At 40.9% G+C, this 17,912-nt stretch overlaps 1 protein-coding gene across 1 annotated transcript in view; it reads left to right on the forward strand.

The window, feature by feature from the left end:
* The window catches only part of LVRN (laeverin), a 47,031-nt gene that overhangs the window by 16,233 nt on the left and 12,886 nt on the right, over positions 1–17,912 (forward strand). The window contains exons 2-5 of the mRNA XM_012659526.1: positions 10,321–10,463; positions 11,865–12,004; positions 15,252–15,378; positions 17,398–17,552. Coding sequence (XP_012514980.1) covers positions 10,321–10,463; positions 11,865–12,004; positions 15,252–15,378; positions 17,398–17,552 — 565 coding nt within the window. The remainder of the gene's footprint in view (positions 1–10,320; positions 10,464–11,864; positions 12,005–15,251; positions 15,379–17,397; positions 17,553–17,912) is intronic.

Consider the following 17,912-nt stretch of genomic DNA (forward strand, 5'->3'; position numbering starts at 1 on the left):
CTGATAAGTGGGTTGAATTACTGTTCATTCAGTTGGGTTGCATTTTGTTGCTTTGTTTTCTCTCTTGAGCCATTGTGGATCTAGCCTTTCATCTTTAACTTTTGAGTGGTTTTACATTCAAGAGTGTTTATTGTGCTTATCCTTGTGTAATTCTGGTTTGAGTACTTCTTGGAGAGCTGGTCTTGTCTTGATGAATTCCCTCAGTCTTTGCTTATCTGAGAATATCTTTATTTCTCCTTCATATATGAAACTTAGTTTTGCAGGGTACAAGATTCTAGGCTGGGCATTATTCTGTTTCAGAAGAGTGAGAATGGGGCCCCAGTCTCTTCTTGCTTGCAGGGTTTCAGTTGAGAAATCTGGAGTTATTCTGATGGGTTTTCCTTTGTATGTTACTTGTTTCTTTCATCTTACAGCTCGTAGAAGGGCCTCTTTAGTGGCTATTTTGTTCAATCTGATGACTGCATGACGTGGTGTCTTCCTATTGCATTGAATCTCCCTGGGGTCCGTTGAGCTTCTTGTACCTGTATATTCAGATTTTTAGCAAGACCCGGGAAATTCTCTTCTATTAATTCTTCAAATAGTTTATCCAGCCCTTGAGTGTTTTCTTCTTCACCTTCCGGAACCCCTATCGCCCTCAGGTTCGGTTTTTTTCACATAATCCCACATTTCTTGTAGGCTTATTTCTTTTCTCTTAATTTTCTGTTTGATCTCTGTGACTGACTTATTTAATTGGAAGAAGTTGTCTTCAATCTCTGAGATTCTTTCTTCTGTTTGATCTACTCTGTTCTTGAGGCTTTCCACTGTGTTTTGTAGTTCCCTGAATAAGTCCTTCATTTCCAGGAGATCGGTATGATTTTTCTTTAATATTTCAATTTCTTTAGTGAATTTTTCTTCCAAATCCTGGATTTTTTTTTTGTGGTTTCCTTGTAGTGGTTATCCATTTTTTCTTGCATATCATTGATTTTCTTACAAGCCATGTTTGAAATTTTTCTTCTGTCATTTTAGTGTTCTGAGTTTGGTTAATGTCAATTGCTAGGGAGCTGGTGTTCCTCTTTGGAGGTGTGCTTTCCATTTGATTTTTCATACTTCCGGAGTTCTTTCACTGGTTCCTTCCCATTTGCATCAGTTGTTCCTTCTTGCCTTTAGATTTTCGTTTGGATAATGACATGCCCTGTTTAGTCTCTGAGCCAGTGGTGTTTGTGGGTGAGATTCGACCACACCCTTTATAATGAATCTGTAGATGAAGTAAAAGGGTGTCCAGAATGACCTCCCTGTCAGTAGGTGGCACTTGCTGGGAGGAGCGAGCTGCAGTGCTGTTTTTGGGTCCTGTATCCAGCTCTTGTTCCTCTAGAGAGGCCCTCTTGTGCCTCGGGTGGTGGGTGGGGCCCTGGGCCTTCCAGGTGTGTCCTTATTCTCCACCTCAGTGGGGGCAGGACCAGGAGTGAGTCTGGGTGGGGCTGGGTTGTGTAAGCCTGCCTTCAGGCTCCACAACTGCTGTTAGCAGGGTTCAAAGGTCTGTTCTTTGCTTCAGTGCAAAGCTGCCAGGATGGGCTGAAATGGCTCCACTCAGCTGAAAGTCTGGGCTTGGGGGGTGGGGCTGTCCGAGACCCGCACTCTGAAGCAGGTCTTGCTCCCCTCCACTCTTCCCCTCTCCGTTGCCTCTCCCAGGCCTCTGCCAGCAAGCGGGCCCTCAGTCCCATGGATCTCCCCTGGGTATGACATGGCCTGGGAGGTTCTCTGCCCAGGATCACAGCCTGAGCTGGGTGCACAGCCTTCTTTTGTGAGGAGGGTTGCCGCTCAGGCACGCTGATCTGCCCCCTGAAGGCACACACTCCTCAGTAGGCTCTTTCACAAATCTCCCTTCTGTGCCCGGGGGCAATGCGATCATGACCTGGGTGTACGGGGTCTGGTCTGCAGGCCTGTCCCCTGGGCGCTGGACATCAATCCCTGACCCTGCCAGGGGGAGGGGTGATGGTCTCGAATCACCTACAGGTTGCCCAAGCTGGATCTATTTCACTCCACCTTGGGATTTGCCCCACTCTCCTGGAGTCCCCAGTCAAGCAGCACCTGGGAGGGTTGGCGGGTAGGGAGCTTGCAGTCTGAGTACCCCTCAGTCTGCTGTAGGGCCCCAAAAGGAAAGGTCCCGTTCCTTGGAGATGCTTCCCTGTGATGGCTAAATTGTCTCTCTGGGCACCCACGGGTACGGAAGTGGAAGGAGAGAATGGAGCACTGTGGCGTCTGCCGATAGGCTCGGGTCTGTGCACAGGGAGGTGCCCCGACGGAGCTTGGAGCCTGGTGTCCTGTCTGCAAGTGGCCGCTGCTAACTGGCGGCAGCCGTCTTTGGGCTGGTGATGGCAGGTCTCTCCAAACGCTCAGGAGCCCACCAACACTCTGAGATGCAAGGGAGGGGAAAGTTATCTGCTCCACCTACCCTTGTCGCTGGTCTCCAAGCCTCTTGTGGACCTTTCTCCTTCCAGTTCTCCTCCGCACTGTCTTCCCGTGGAGTCTCCTGTAGTTTCAGGCACCCTTCCTTCCGACCCTCACCCAATCTATATTTTTCTGCTAGTTTATTTTTTTCACTTTCTTCCAAAATCTGTCTTTTTTGCAGAGACACTCTGACTGGCGGCTTGTCTCATCTGCCATCTTGGCTCCTTGAGCAGATGTCAGATTTTTTTCAAGTACTTATTCTGCATCTGTTGAGATGATCATATGGTTTTTCTTCTTTAGTTTATTAATATAAATTACATTGATTTTCTAGTTGTAAACCATCTTGAATTTCTGGGATAAATCCTACTTGGTATTTATGTATTAGCTAGCCTTTTTAAATTTTGTTAGATTTGATTTGCTGAAATTTTATTCAGAATTTTTATTCTGTTCATGAGAGATATTGACTTGTTTTCTTACCATGTCTTTGTCTGGTTTTGGTATCAGAGTAATACTGGCTTCAAAGAATGAGTTCAGAAATATTCCCTCTTTTTTAATTTTCAGAAAGAATTTGTGTAAAACTGGTACTGTTTCTTCCTTAAATGCCTGGTTGAATTTCACTAGTGAAGTCACCTAGGACTGGAAGTTCTTTGTGGAATGTTTTTTAACTACAAGTTAAATTTATTTAATAGCTATAGGGCTATTTAGGTTATCTATTTCTTATGAGTGAGCTTCGGTAGTTTGTGTCTTTCAAGGAACTTATTCATTTAAACTAAGCTGTCAAATTTATAAGTATAAAGTTGTTCAAAATATTTCCTATGATTCTTTTAATACCTGTAAACTCTGTAGTGACATAACCTCTTTCATTCCTGATATTGGCAATTTGTGTCTTCTTTCTTTGGGAGCTAGAGCCCTGGTCTGGTCCTGCCCTACCATTTACTAATTGTCTAATTAGTTGCTTCAGCTTTTACATATGTAAATTAAAAGAGTGGGACTGTCACAGGTTTCTTCTACTTCTAATATTCAGTAAGTTAGATCAGTCTGCTTAGAGATTTATATGTTGTATTAATTTTCTTATAGAGCCAATTTTTGGCTTCATTGGTTTTCTCTATCATTGTCCTATTTCTTATTTCAGTGATTTATATTTTGATCTTTATTTTTTCCTCTCTTCTTCTTACTTTGGGCTTTATTTCATTTACTTTTTTGTATTCTTAAGATTGACACACGGTCATTAAGATCCTTCTTTTCTAATAAAGTCATTTAGTGTTATAAATTTCTCAACAACTCTTGCTTTAGTGGCATGTCACGGATCATGTTATTTTGTTTTTTCATTTTCATTAAGTTCAAATTCCTTCTAAGTTCCATTTTGATTTCTTCATTGACTCATGGATTGTTTAGAACTGTGCTATTTTATTTCCAAATATTTGGGCATTTTCTCATTTTTTATTGAGTGCCTGACATTTAAATTTGTTTGTTATCAAGTGCTGAATTTTGTTATATTGCTTAAAGAATGTTGGAGTTTTGTGGATAGCAGCTTAAGTGACTTGGGGATCCTCTTCATCCTTGTCCAGTCCTCTTGAGGCTTGTGTTTTAAGCTCTTTGGGCCCCACAGCAGCCTTTAGGGCTACTTTAGCTTACTTCTCAGGAATTACCCTTCTTCTGGTCTCCCTCTGTTGAATAATCCATATATTCTGGACATTTTAAATACTCTGGTTTGTGGGAATTCAAACAACTCCTAGCACTATGTGAGCTCTGGGAATTGCTCATCTTACCTGAGTACTTGGTTTTTCCCCAATAGCTTTTATTTTCCTGACCCTATAAAGGACAGATTAATATTTGACCAAAGACTTAAGGGGAATCCTATGCAGATTTCTGGAGGTCTTTCTTTGCGAAGTTACCTCTTCCTTATACTCTAGTCTGTAAATTCTAGCTGTCTAGGCCTCCCTGAATTCTAATGTCTGTCTCCTCAACTCAGTGAGACCACTGGACTCTGTTTCAGTTCCCCTTTCCTGTGCTGAAGTTTAGGAATTGCTTCCAGGCAGAGAAACAGGTGATTGTGAGTTCTCCTTGTTTGCGTCTCTTCTCTGGGAGATTATAATCCTGTGCTTCCGGTTGTCTAATACCTGAAAATACTTGTTTCATATATTTTGTGAGGTTTTTTAGTTGTTTTCAGCAGAAGGCTAATTCCAGCCTATGTTATTCCCTCATGGTGGAAAACAGAAGTCTCATCATCTCTAGATATGCAAATGCTATTAATTATAAAGTTAATTTTTGGTCAAATTCATGACATGATAGCTTGCTTTTGGTATTTCTTACATTATGTATTTCAAAGTAGACAGTGCATTGGAAAGGACCCCAGGCTCGAGAGCTGGAGCCCTGATTCTGGTCCTCTGCCACAGATCGGTTGTCTGGTCAGTTGCATAAACCCCCAGGGAGTCAGCATTCACATCTGTATATTAAGATGGTGGGACTCTCCAAGGTCATCTTGTCCAAAGATTCCTTTAGGAATTACTTCTTGCATTTTTGATCCTATCATTCTCCTTTATAAAAGGGAATGGAAGATATTTAGAGAAATGAAAATAGAATGATCAAGAGAGGAAAATGTGAAATAGTTTGATAAATTAAGTTCTTTTGGGGGGACAAATAAAGGTAAAAGCAGCATGATCAAAATCAATCAACTTGTGCAGGTATAGATGAAGTAAAAAGAGAATTGAAAAAGACTTCCTTGCTGTTGCTGTTTATGCTAGGAAACCTGGCATGGTACTTAGGGTATGACACATAAGAAAGAAATTTAAGCAATACTAGGAAAGAATTTGGAAGTCTGAAAACAAGGTCAGGGGACTCAAGTGCCAGACACATGATGTTATTGGTGTGACAGAGGGAAGAGCTCATTGCATTATCCTATAAAGGGGTCAAACTCACGTATTTCATGTAGCTCAGCAGTTCTCTCTGAGAGATGGTTTTGCTCACCAAAGATTAAGATTCTGTATCTTTTCAAAATGAGCATAACTAGTATATTGAAAAAGTACACCTCATAATTAAGTGAAAATGCAACTTTGTTTTTCCCATTGTCCTTTTACAGTGGGAAATTTAGCGTATGGGGTAATCGTCCCTGCTCCTGCATGAGGACTCTAGCAGTCCATAATTTCTGGCTTATTCTTAGGTGACAGAAGATCCACAGTCTAAGTCACAAACATAGTAGATATAAAAATTAGAAAATCCAGTCCTGTGTAATACTCAAAACTTTATGCTTAATTTACTGTTAAATCCCCCTCTTCTTCCTCCATCCTCACTTCCCCACTCTTAGGCTGGCTTCAGGCTGGAAGCCTGCAGTAAGGTAGGGGTAGTGGTCCTTTTTCTTTCTCCACCTCATATTTCTAGTCCTCTCTGACCATCTTGATGGCTGCTGTTTTGACCCTAGAAGGGTCCAGTGGGACTGGAATGACAAGGAGAGGTGACCCATAGGACACTTCTTACTTGAACGAATACTCTTGTCATTTGATCTTAACTCTGGTCTTGCAGATGCCTTTTCCCCTTGAAATGATGTCATTTTCCAGGACTCTTCAGAGTTTTTCTGTTTTCTCCTACTATTCCCTCCCCCCTGTAGGATGCTTCTCTTATTTCTGTGTTCTCATGGTCCCTGTGACTCCTTCCTCATCCCCTGCACATAGAGTAGTGCATCTCCAAGCTCCTCAGCCTCCTCCAGGTGGCTCTGTTGGGTGAACCCAAGATAGTTCCCATACTGGCTCACTCTGTGTCTCAAGGCCCACAGTTCTTCCAAGGAACACTCATAGATCCCTTGCCTGGGACTTACATGAATCCCAAGGCAGCAGCACTTTTCTGGCTATGCCTCCAAAGCAGTCAGCCATTCTCTTGGCTTTTAGACTCCCACCTGGTAGGAGTTAGACACTGGCAACCCTGTCAATTTCAGCTTTCTCAAAAGTGAGTTGGGCTTCTAAGCCTCTCAGCCTCAGGAAACACTTTTGCTGTCTGAGGGATCTTCTCCTTCTAGCCCAGGGTGAGAGGGTTGCACCTCCTCCCAACTCCCTAAGAGCATGGAAGGCTTGGCAAAATAATGTGCATCCCTCCCCCTCCACCCACCAAGAGATATCTTCTCTGATCTATTTTGTCTCCATTCCCTGACCCTTCTTCTATGTTCTTGATCTAGCTGAGAAGGTTCTCGAGGTCATTTACTTTGAAAATCTTCATAAAATAATTTGGCACCTTTCTTTGGAATTTTACATCTATTATGTTCTTTTGTTTGGTGGAAACTTCAGTTTTCAGATCCTATTACACAAGTAATAAACAAACATTATTCATGAGCCAATCCTTGAACCACAGTCCAGTGGTGTAACATCTGGCTCTACTAAATATTTTTATTCCTGAGTGTATTATTGTGTAAAAATATTGAGGGGAGAGAAAACTTTCCTGACACTTTTACTTAATCCTTGACCAGCTATGCTATTTAGCTCTTGTTAACTGGAGCTATAGGTATACAGAATTCATAAAATAATTTGGAATGCAATATACTGAGTAGGTATAGTAGATATTTTTTTGTGTGGTAGTAGATTGATTCCTCAAGGACATCATGTGGTTCTTGACCACAAAGATCTTTTCTAACACAAGAAAGTGACGAGTCCATAACTCTCTGTCTAGACAAGAGGGCAGGAATGTGGTTCTGCAATACTGAGCCACTAGGAGAGAGATTTTCCCAAATTAACTCCCTCACCAGCTGACCATTCTAAACACAGACCTAATGGGCAGCATAATAGCATGTTTCAGTGAGATTTGAAGGGAGGAGAGGGGGGTGAATGGTTCTATTTTCTGAGGTCAGAATATCCTTACAGGATTGCTGGTGTGCAAAGCAGAGAGAGATGGGAAAGAAACGCTACCCGAGGTCCCCAGATGTGGCGTAACCAGATCATATGTACTGCTGGTTGGCCCTGACCTTTGCAATTGAGGTTGAGAGCCAAAAGGCTTTGTGTTGTTGGGATTTTTCCCTAACTTTTTCTTTGTTTGTGTAAGACCAGGGACGGAAATAGTTGAATAAAATCCAAGAGGCTTTCAGACCTGAATCATGGAATTGAAAGATGCTTGCTTGATGTTTGATTTGCTGAAATGGTAGCCCTCTAAGCTGGTGTCTCATAGCCTTTTTGAACCCATAGTATAGAAGTTTTCCACTTCCTTGAAGAGTGTAATTTTCTCCCTGCTCCCCACCTTGCAACATCCTTGAGATTTATGCGCTTTGTGAAGTCATGACAGCAGAGAAAATATTCTCAGTTTCTGTTACAAAAACAATAGGCATTTGTTGGCTTTCCAAATATATAAACATGTATTATATAATTGTGTGTGCTTTTTCACTCTGTATGACACTTTTCCATGCTAATATACCGACATTTGTACAAAATGTCCTACAATTTCAGAGTGTTCCAAGACCTCCCAAAGGCCATGCATGAACCCCCAAGGGGACTTTCTCCCAACTCTAGATGACTCAGTCATGGCCACCTCATGAGCTCTTTTTCCATCCTGTTGGATATCTCTGTCCCTCTTAGAATCACAGTTTTAGAGCTCTAAGTGGCCTGAGACATCTTGCCCCAGCCCTGCATTTTATACAAATGAATGTCTATAAAATTTAAGCAACTTTCCCAGAGTTACACAACTGTGTCTACGCCGCAGATCCTGAGCAAGAAATCAGGTGGCTGAATTTCCAGTTCAATATTCTTTCCAACGTATTGTCAACTGCTTGAATCTTCTCTATTTTGTCCCATTCCCCCTTAAAGACTACAACCAAAACTACAACGTAACAAATGCCAGTGTAACATACTCTGCAGAAGTACTTTGTATTCTTTTGTATATACTAATATCAAGCTGCCTTATTTTATAGTAGCTCCAAGTCTGAGCAAATATGCAATTGTTATGAACCCCTATTTTTGCCAAGTATTATAAATCATACAGAAGAAACATATATCAGCTCTAACTTCTAGTAGTTTAAAACTTACTGGGGAGACAAAGATGATTCTTATTCGGTTTGTGATCAGCTGTGACCCCTGGGACCTTTCTTGGTGATTTCAGCCCTCCACCCCTCCTGTAACTTACCCCTCTTTGATTGCTTCTATAGCTCATCTGTATCAAGAATGATTTGTGGCCGGGTGTGGTGGCTCACGCCTGTAATCCTAGCACTCTGGGGGGCCGAGGCGGGCGGATTGTTTGAGCTCAGGAGTTCGAGACCAGCCTGAGCAAGAGCGAGACCCCGTCTATACTAAAAATAGAAAGAAATTAATCGGACAACTAAAAATATATAGAAAAAAAAATTACCTGGGCATGGTGGCACATGCCTATAGTCCCAGCTACTTGGAAGGCTGAGGCAGAAGGATTGCTTGAGCCCAGAAATCTGAGGTTGCTGTGAGCTAGGCTGATGCCACGGCACTCTAGCCGGGGCAAAAGAGTAAGACTCTGTCTCAAAAAAAAAAAAAAAAAAAAAAAATGATTTGTGAGGAATATCAGAGAATTCAAAGGTGAATCGTTGGTAAATTTAGTTACCAATAATATAAAAGCTCAAACAGCAATGCAAAGTAGATGGTGTCATTATTTTCTAGGTGGGGGAACTGAGGCTTAGCATGATTATGTGACTTGCCCTGTTGTGATTGCCCAGTTGGTAGTAGGCAGACCAGGGTCTTGCAGCTGAAGTGCCTGGTGTCAGAGCCCACAGGCCTCTTTCCAGTGTATGCAAGCCAGAGTGTAGTAAAGTGGGTAACAGCAAATAGGGCAAAACAGGCTTGTTGTAAAGTATAGTGAAGTTATGGACACTTCACGTTAGCTGATTGTGAGAGGTTTTTGAATGTGTCCACTGTCCTGTGTGTCCTTCCTAAACCTGTGTCAGTTTTTGTGTGAGCAGGGGCCTTATCATGGTGAAGGAGGGATTCCCAGAGGTGAGTAATGGATGGAATACACTCTCTCGAGATATCTTTGTTAAATTCACCTTTTATTTATCTAAGAATTGGGCCTGAAGCAAAGGCAAATGTATCAGAGACTTTGCGTCTCAGGACCTTAGCTGAAAAAGGAATTTAGCATCTACAATTGTCATCTAAAGACAGGTTCCCGGGTCAGGAAGTCTTGGCAAATAGGATCATAAGACTGCGAGTTTATTTGGAGGAGAAAGTTGTGTGCTGGGGCCCACACTTTCGTCAGACTTGGGCAGTGTTTGCAGAGGGTGAACCTGACATCTTTTTGTTTACTCAGAGTATTCTTGTCCTTAAGCTTTTCCATATAAATCACCAGTGCACTGTGGGACAATGTCACTCTTTGTATTTTCCCATAGAGAAGGAGGAAGAAGCAGCAGGGATTTGATAAATTTACCCATATAAAATTGAAAGTGTTTTGCTCAATTGGCATGTACCCATATTTTTTTTAAGCCCAAGGGTGTCCAAAATAAAACTTATTGTAAGTTTTCAACTAGGAAGAAGAAGAAACATGGGAGAAAAAGAAAAAAAAAGTTCAACCGACTTGCACATTAGTGGAGGATGAAAGCAACAGACCATTCCCAAAGAAGCAATCCTAGTTTAAAAAAAGACCTGGTTCTCAAAAGACTGGTGTTGCGTTTTTGCTATATTTGTACCTATTTTGTTTGTAAAAGGTTTTAAAGGTTTATGATGTAATGAAGCAAATATTATTTTGTGGTTGAAAATTAAAGAGTTCTTTTGAGTTTTTGGTCTTACAAGAATTCTGTGGTGCAGTGAGAGTTGTGTGTGTGTTTGCTATGGGAGAGCGGGGAGGAAGATGAGGGGAAAACTCCTTCCTGCATACCAGGTTTACTTAGAAACCATAATCTCTCAATATTTTTTTATTCCATTGATTTGAGATAAAAATAAATGAAGTCTTCCCAAAAATGTATTTCAGGGCCCTGCTAGCATCTCAAATGGAACCAACATTTGCCAGGAATGTTTTCCCTTGTTTTGATGAGCCAGCTCTAAAGGCAACTTTTAATATCACAATTATTCATCATCCAAGTTATGTGGCCCTTTCCAACATGCCAAAGCTAGGTAAGTAATGCTTCTTTTCATTATATACATAATAGAATGAAATACGTTTATATAGTAATAGCTTATACATCAATAGCTTTTCTAGGCAGTGTTCGTGGTGTATTGTAATTGCAGTCTATTATAATTAAGGAGAGCAGTCACCTGGGGCACGTGTCAGCACCCACATCTTGGAGATGGTAAATCCTGATTCTTTTTGTACTGAAGCTGGGAACATTATACTATTCTTACATTAATACATAGGCAGCCTGCCTGCCCGTTAGTTTGGCTTCAGCTATTGATCATTACTGATAACAAGCTGGTGGACTTAGTCTGAATCTGGTGGACAGATGTGTTTTATTTAACCCATATGACTTTTTTCTTTTGATTGAATTAGTTTCCGACTTAAAAAAAATCCAGAGATTTTACATAAAAATCTAAATTTTTACTTCCTTGAAAACTCAGAAGGTCTAACAACACTGAACCTACAATGCTTATGTGTCAGTGATCAGTTACGGCCAAGAAAAGGCTGCCTCCTGCAGACTGGGCCTGTGCCCCACGACCTGCCATGGTCCCCACCAGTCCCTATTAGTGTATACTGGTCCATTTCACATCAAGTGCCTGAGTAGGCATTTGAATTTGTGATTTCAGCTTTAAAGGCCGCAGATTGCTTCCACTGAGGACCTAACTGAAACCTGAGAATGGTGGAACTGTACCTTGTTGACCTACCATGGGCCTGGGCAGCTCTAGATCAAGTGTTGTGAGAAATAGGGTGGACTAGGAAACCATAGAAGTGGGTGGGAGAGAGGAGGCAGATCAGGGGCTGAGCTCACAGTGTTCATGGACTTGGCCCTCAGTCAAGCCCGTATTACTCAAGATGCTGATTCAGGCCTAAGATGCTGTTCTTAGATCTTCCTAATGTAGTTTTCATATCTAGGGGTAGGTAGAGAAATCCAAACTGCTGGACAGACTATGGAAAGCAGTTGGAGGGCCAGGTGCCATGGCTCACGCCTGTAATCCTAGCACTCTGGGAGGCCGAGGCGGGAGGATCACTCGAGGTCAGGAGTTCAAAACCAGCCTGAGCAAGAGCAAGACCCTGTCTCTACTAAAAATAGAAAGAAATTAACTGGACAACTAAAAATACGTAGAAAAAATTAGCCAGGCATAGTGGCACATGCCTATAGTCCCGGCTATGGGGGAGGCTGAGGCAGTAGGATCGCTTGAGCCCAGGAGTTTGAGGTTGCTGTGAGCTAGGCTGACGCCACGGCACTCTAGCCTGGGCAACAGAGCCAGACTCTGTCTCAAAAAAAAAAAAGAAAGTGGTTAGAAAGGAGTAGCTGGGTGACAATTGACTTGACAAGTTATTAGAAAGATAGATTTTATTGCTTAGGTTTACAGTGATTTGGACTGAAATAATTTCTCTAGGTCAGACTGAAAAAGAAGATGTGAATGGAAGCAAATGGACTGTTACTACCTTTTACACCACGCCCCACATGCCAACTTACTTAGCCGCATTTGCTATCTGTGACTGTGACCATGTCAATAGAACCGAAAGGGGCAAGGAGGTGAGTAGGGAAGATTCTCTAGGTAAGGGAGAATGTACTGGCTGCAGATGTTCATCTATTCTTTCTGCATCCAGGGGTTATGCCTGCACATCTCATTGTCACTTCCTGGTTCTCTCTCCCAAGCCCTGTGAAAGCTACTAGTGTGGCTTTGCAGAATTGGACCTAACATTTCCCGCTGTGGCTCTGTGGAGGAGTTTCCATAGAAAGACTGCACATTAAACCCACTCCTCAAGGCACAGTCCAAGTCCCCTATTTCCAGCCTGTTTCTACTTTTGCAGAAGATGGGAGAGAAACAGGAAAGCTGCTGCACTGGCACTTTGACACTCAGGTTTAGTATATGATTTTTACTTAGGCCACAGTGTTAATGTACTCGTGAAGCTGAGATGATACTCAAAATGTGTGGCAACCAACATGGCCTGAGCAAAACAGACACCAGCCAGGAGCAACTGCTGTGGCTGAAATAGTGCATGCAGGCTAAATGTCCTCTCTATCCAGAAGCTGGGCTGCCATGTTCCTCAGCTCTAAGGCGTGCAACACTTCTCCGGAATTGTGTAAAGTGTGTGTATCTGCCTCACATACCTAGTTTTCACTCAATTATACCCTTATTATATAACAACCCTTTAGGAAAATATCAAGTTTATTGTGGCAATGCTTTCTATGCTGGGCCACTCCCTATCATAAAGTGTGGAGGTAAGTAAGGTCAGTGCCTTAGGCCAAGGTCTTTCTAGTCACATCAACTTCATGGGGTTGAGAAAAATCAAGCGCTGTAGCAGGCTGAGATGTCCTCCCGGGTCCTAGATCTTCCGCCATTGACATGTGGAGACAAGGAAGCTGTGGTGAGCCAAGCCCTTCATCAGCAGGAGAATCACTCAAAGCGACACCTCCTACGCTCCTTGTAACCTAATGATGAATTAATAATACTGTGTTATTATTAATTATAGTTTGTTATCTTCCTGAGCTGTTGGCTCCAGCCTGATTTTCCTCATTGAATAATTACTAGCAGATCCTTGACATTCACAGATATAACATTGTCCAAGGCAAATATTCATGACAGATATTGTTAAATCTGCTCAGGCATGAATTGGAAGCACATGCTTCGAGCCTGGCAAGAGGGAGTGGGCCCTGTGGCTCCCAGAGCTAATGAGAGACCCCAGGTGGTCCTTCAGCATCCAGGTCCCAAGTGGCTTGTTGTCAGTACTGCAGCATAGTCAGCAATTCTTGTAGAGGGATAAAATCTGTTTCTTTGTAATGATTACCCTGAAAAGAACACCAGCTTCCATACAGCAAAGAGGAAATGGAGCATGCCTAAGAAAGTCATGTTTTGCCAGCAAAATGAAGTTTGGAGTGAGTTTATCAGTGGAATGTTGCATTTGGCTATGGCTCAGTTCTGCAAAGTGAATGAGTCTACCATATACTCTACAGGAAACCCAAATGTATGCTGGGAACAGTGTCCAGCCTTATAAGAAAGTTGCTCTTTAAGAGATCAGGATTTAGTGAAATCGAAAATGTGGTTAATGTGTGGCGTGAGGATAAACAGAGGAAACATGTAAGTAGGCGTGGAAATAACATACATCGAGTACAATCTAGTGCACATGGCTGTTTGCAAAGATGTTCCTGTTTGGGATGTCAAGATCTGCTGTGCCTAGGGAGGGACACCAGGACACACTGGTTGGACCAGGTGTGATTCTGAAGGACCTTTATAGCTGCGTCTCCAAAATGGTCGTCGTTGGCCTGTGTTCCTCACTGCTCTGCTGGGAGCCACCTAGCGTTTCCTCCAGTTTGAAGTCCTCATCATTTGCCTTACTTTCGGCTTAGAGAGTGGTGATTTATGGGAGAAGCTTTGTAAACTGAAAGTTAATGTACACATATTAATTGTTATTGCTATTATTTTCCAAAAGGCTAACATTAAAATGCAGACATCTCAACTGTGGGGAGAGCTATGACTTCCACTAGCGTGGCGCTTGGTTGAGCAGCTTCCTAACTGTGGCCTCTGAACTCAGAACTGGAACGGGGGAGGGTGAGTTTAGTGCAGGGGCAGGGCCGAGTCTGGGGCCATCTTTCCCAGCACAGTGAGGCCTCTGCAGCAGCGGGGAGGCTGAAAGCAATGAAGGGGACCAGGCAGGAGCCTCAGAAACAGGTGGTTGCATTTTGTGAAAGGGGAGCATTCCTGAATCCTCACGTAATTTAGAAGTTGCCTAATTCAAGACAAATTTCCCAGAAGAAATAAAAGCAAAGTAAGGTGAAGGTATTTTGGAGTGCACAAATCTGCAAATGTTGTTATTCTGCTTTTCCTTTTCTTAGCATTTTCTCCAGTGTTTTTCAGAGAGCTCTTTCTTAAATTAACTGCACTCCCATCAGGACAAGTATTTTAATTCTTTCACCTCTAACTTTTGTTCCAAGATTTTTGAGTTTTATGCATGTTTTTTTAGCATGAATGCTGGCAATTCTACTAAAAATCATTTAGATAATATTATTGTAGAGTATACAGTGCTTTCATATTACAATAATAATGTTAAAACAACAGCATATTAGTCACCAAAATCCCACAGATAAGCTCCAAGTACCCAAACAACAGTGTGGTTACCTAAAACCGACAAAATATACGAGAGATTTTCTTTTCCTTGCTGAAGTGGAAGTGTCATTTGGCAATAGAATAAATAACCAGCCAATATAATTCACTTGCTTCAGCTTTAAAATCATAAGACTTTCGATGATCTTTTTTAAATTAGAGGAATTAACCTGATTTCAAATTTTGGAAATAAGGTAGAGCTATTAATGTTTTAGTTATCAAACTACTTTAAATTTGCATGATTCAAATTTGCTTAATATGTTCCATACTATATAACCCCCACTAAACCACAATTCTGTTTTGGATCTTAGAAATGTGTCCTGAAAAGGGAAGCAAGAGTCCAAGGTGCATAAAATGTGTATAGAATCTACATTTACTGTAGCAGTAGATGGTGGTGTGGACCATTCCAAGGATTGTTTTGTAATTTCAGAGTTATGCATGTTATTGTCAGAGATTGAAATAACATACTTTCCAGAGCAATCACTGTCTATAGCTTGGTGAACAGCCTTCTGGGTTTTTCTCAGCACATGTATACATTTAAACATTACGTAGCTTCTTCTGAAAAGTTAAGACTTTAGCTCTAGAGCAGCAGGGATTTGGAGCAAGCAGGCTTCTGCTTTCCAAAATCACTACTGCCTTTCCTAATTACTGCTAACTGTCTCAACTGTTTTAATTTAGATACGCATCTGGGCCCGGAAAGATGCTATTGCAAGTGGAAGTGCAGACTTTGCTTTGAACATCACAGGTCCCATCTTCTCTTTTCTGGAGGATTTATTTAATATCAGTTACCCTCTTCCAAAGACAGGTGAGGCACCTTCCCTTCCAATGCAATTGGTTTCCTGTTATTTGGGTCCTGGGTTGAGGTCACTGGGTACACAGATGAACCTTTGAGGATGTACCATCACCATTTAGCTGCTATTTTGGAGTTAGCCTCTTGGCCTCCCATCATTATGTCTTAAACCTTCCAAAACACACAGAAGCCTGTCTGCTTTTTCTCTGTTCGGTGCCTTGTGCCCAGCAGGTGCTGAACATCTCTTAGATTTTAGATTCCTCTTGGGTCTCAATGGCAGCCTCTCCTCCTCCAGACCCTGCTTTTTCTCTTGTGTTTTCTCTCATAATGCAAATACGCAGTGCCATGTTCTGGATCTTTTTAGCTAGTGGGCTTGCATAAGTTACTCCAGTTCCCTTTGGTAAGTTTTCTTTTTTTTTTTTTAATATTCTGTAGCTGTGAGTTATTGGATTAGGACTTAGAGGTCCCATATGTGAATTTTCATTGTACAAAATTGGAATCATATGTGAATATAGTATGATTCTTGAGGAAATATGTAAATATTTAACCTCTCACAGATCTGTATGGTATGTCTTTAAAATTGTATGAGCCACTCAGGTCAGAAAGTTGTTCAATGTTTTTTCTCTCTCAAGTGAGACATCATGGAAATGTATTTTGTTCCTCTGGCATGCTAGTTGAAGTCTTGAAAAAAATATGCTGTGCCTATATTGGTAAACTATCAAATCTGGTCCACTACCTGTTTTTGTGTGGCCCATGAGCTAAGAATGGTTTTTACATTTTTAAATAACTGAAAAAAAAATCAAAAGAAGAATAATACTTTGTGACACATGAAAATTATATGAAATTGAATTTCAGCATCTGAAAATAAAGTTTTACTGAAACACAGCTTGCTAGTTGCTTGCATGGTGTCTATGACTGCTTTTGCACTGAGATGTTAGAGTTGAGTATATGAAAGAAAACACATATCCCATAAAGATGAAAATATTTACTATCTGGCCCTTTACAGAAATATTTGCCAACTCCTGCTCTGAAGGGTTAAGTGGTGGATTCGTGTGTGTTTCTATTACTATTATAAAATAATAAGTTAATCATTAAAATAAAGCAGGGTCATGTGTGAACCAATGATGATAGTTTATTAAGAAACAAGCATTTTGCTTAAACTAATTCTATGCATCCAAAGTAAAAAAATAGTTTTGAAAATAATCATCTTGCACTTAGCAACATGCCTTTATGGTTCCTCCATGTCTTTTCATAGCTTGATAGCTCATTTCTTTTTGTTGCTGAATAATACTGTATTGTATGGATGTACCACAGTTTATCCACTCACCTATTGAATGGCATCATGGTTGCTTCCAACTTTTAGCAATTGTGAATAAAGCTGACATAAACATTTTTGTGTGGGTTTTTTGTGGACACACATTTTCAGCTCATTTGGATTAATACCAAGGAGTACAATTATTAGATCTTATGTTTAGTTTTGGAAGAAACTGTCAGGCTGTCTTCCAAAGTGGCTGTACCATTTTGCATCCCCACCAGCAGTGAATGAGAGTTCCTGTTGCTCCACATCCTTGTCAGCATTTGGTGTTGCCAGTGTTTTGGATTTTAGCCATTCTAGCAGTTATGTATCTCATTGTTGTTTTAATTTGCAATTCTCTAATGACAAATGATGTTGAGCATCTTTTCATATGTTTATTTGTTATTTGTATATCTTCTTTAGTGAGGTGTCTGTTCAGATCTTTTGCCCATTTTATAATTGGGTTATTTTTCTATTTTTGAGTTTTAAGAGTTCTTTGTATATTTTGAATACAAGTCTTTTACTGAAAATATTTTATTTTAATATAGTCAAAACAATTTATTTTCTGGCTTCTGTCTTTGACAGTAGTCTTTAAAAATGCTTCTCTCCCCTCAGGTTATAAATATTCACTTGTATTATTCAGTAATATTATGATTTCATTTTGAAATATTTATATCGAGAAATCCCAAATTTTCTTGGAAGAGATGATTTTATTTTTTCCTCTATTTAAATCCACTTAGATATAATTGCCTTGCCTATTTTTGACAACCGTGCAATGGAAAACTGGGGACTGTTGATGTTTGATGAATCATTATTGTTGCTGCAACCAAAGGATCAACTGACAGAAAAAAAGACTTTGATCTCCTACATTATCTCGCACGAAATTGGACATCAGGCATGTGGTAAAATGTTCTTTCTTATTTCCCATGAAAGTATTCTCCAGCTGCTTTACCAAAAATAGCAAAAAAACCAAAATGCCCTGCCATATACCAAATTTTAAAAAAGAAAATCAGTATTCGAAAAGTGTGATGGCCGGTAAAAACAAGGAGGGTTATACGTAATCAGATTCTGGCTAGATTTAAGCTATTCGTGGTGGATTATAGTGCTGAGACCTTATGGTCCAGCTGAGGGTTGAGTATTTACATTTAAAGATTAAATTGCTCCACAAAGTCCTCTTCGGAAAAAGTAGCCACACAGAGCTAGGAGTATTTGATTTTCATTCCACCTGAAAGTAAGGGATATTCAAAAGGATCAC

The sequence above is a fragment of the Propithecus coquereli genome, unplaced genomic scaffold (assembly GCF_000956105.1).
Source record: "Propithecus coquereli isolate 6110/MARCELLA unplaced genomic scaffold, Pcoq_1.0 Scaffold62, whole genome shotgun sequence".
Lineage (NCBI taxonomy): Eukaryota > Metazoa > Chordata > Mammalia > Primates > Indriidae > Propithecus > Propithecus coquereli.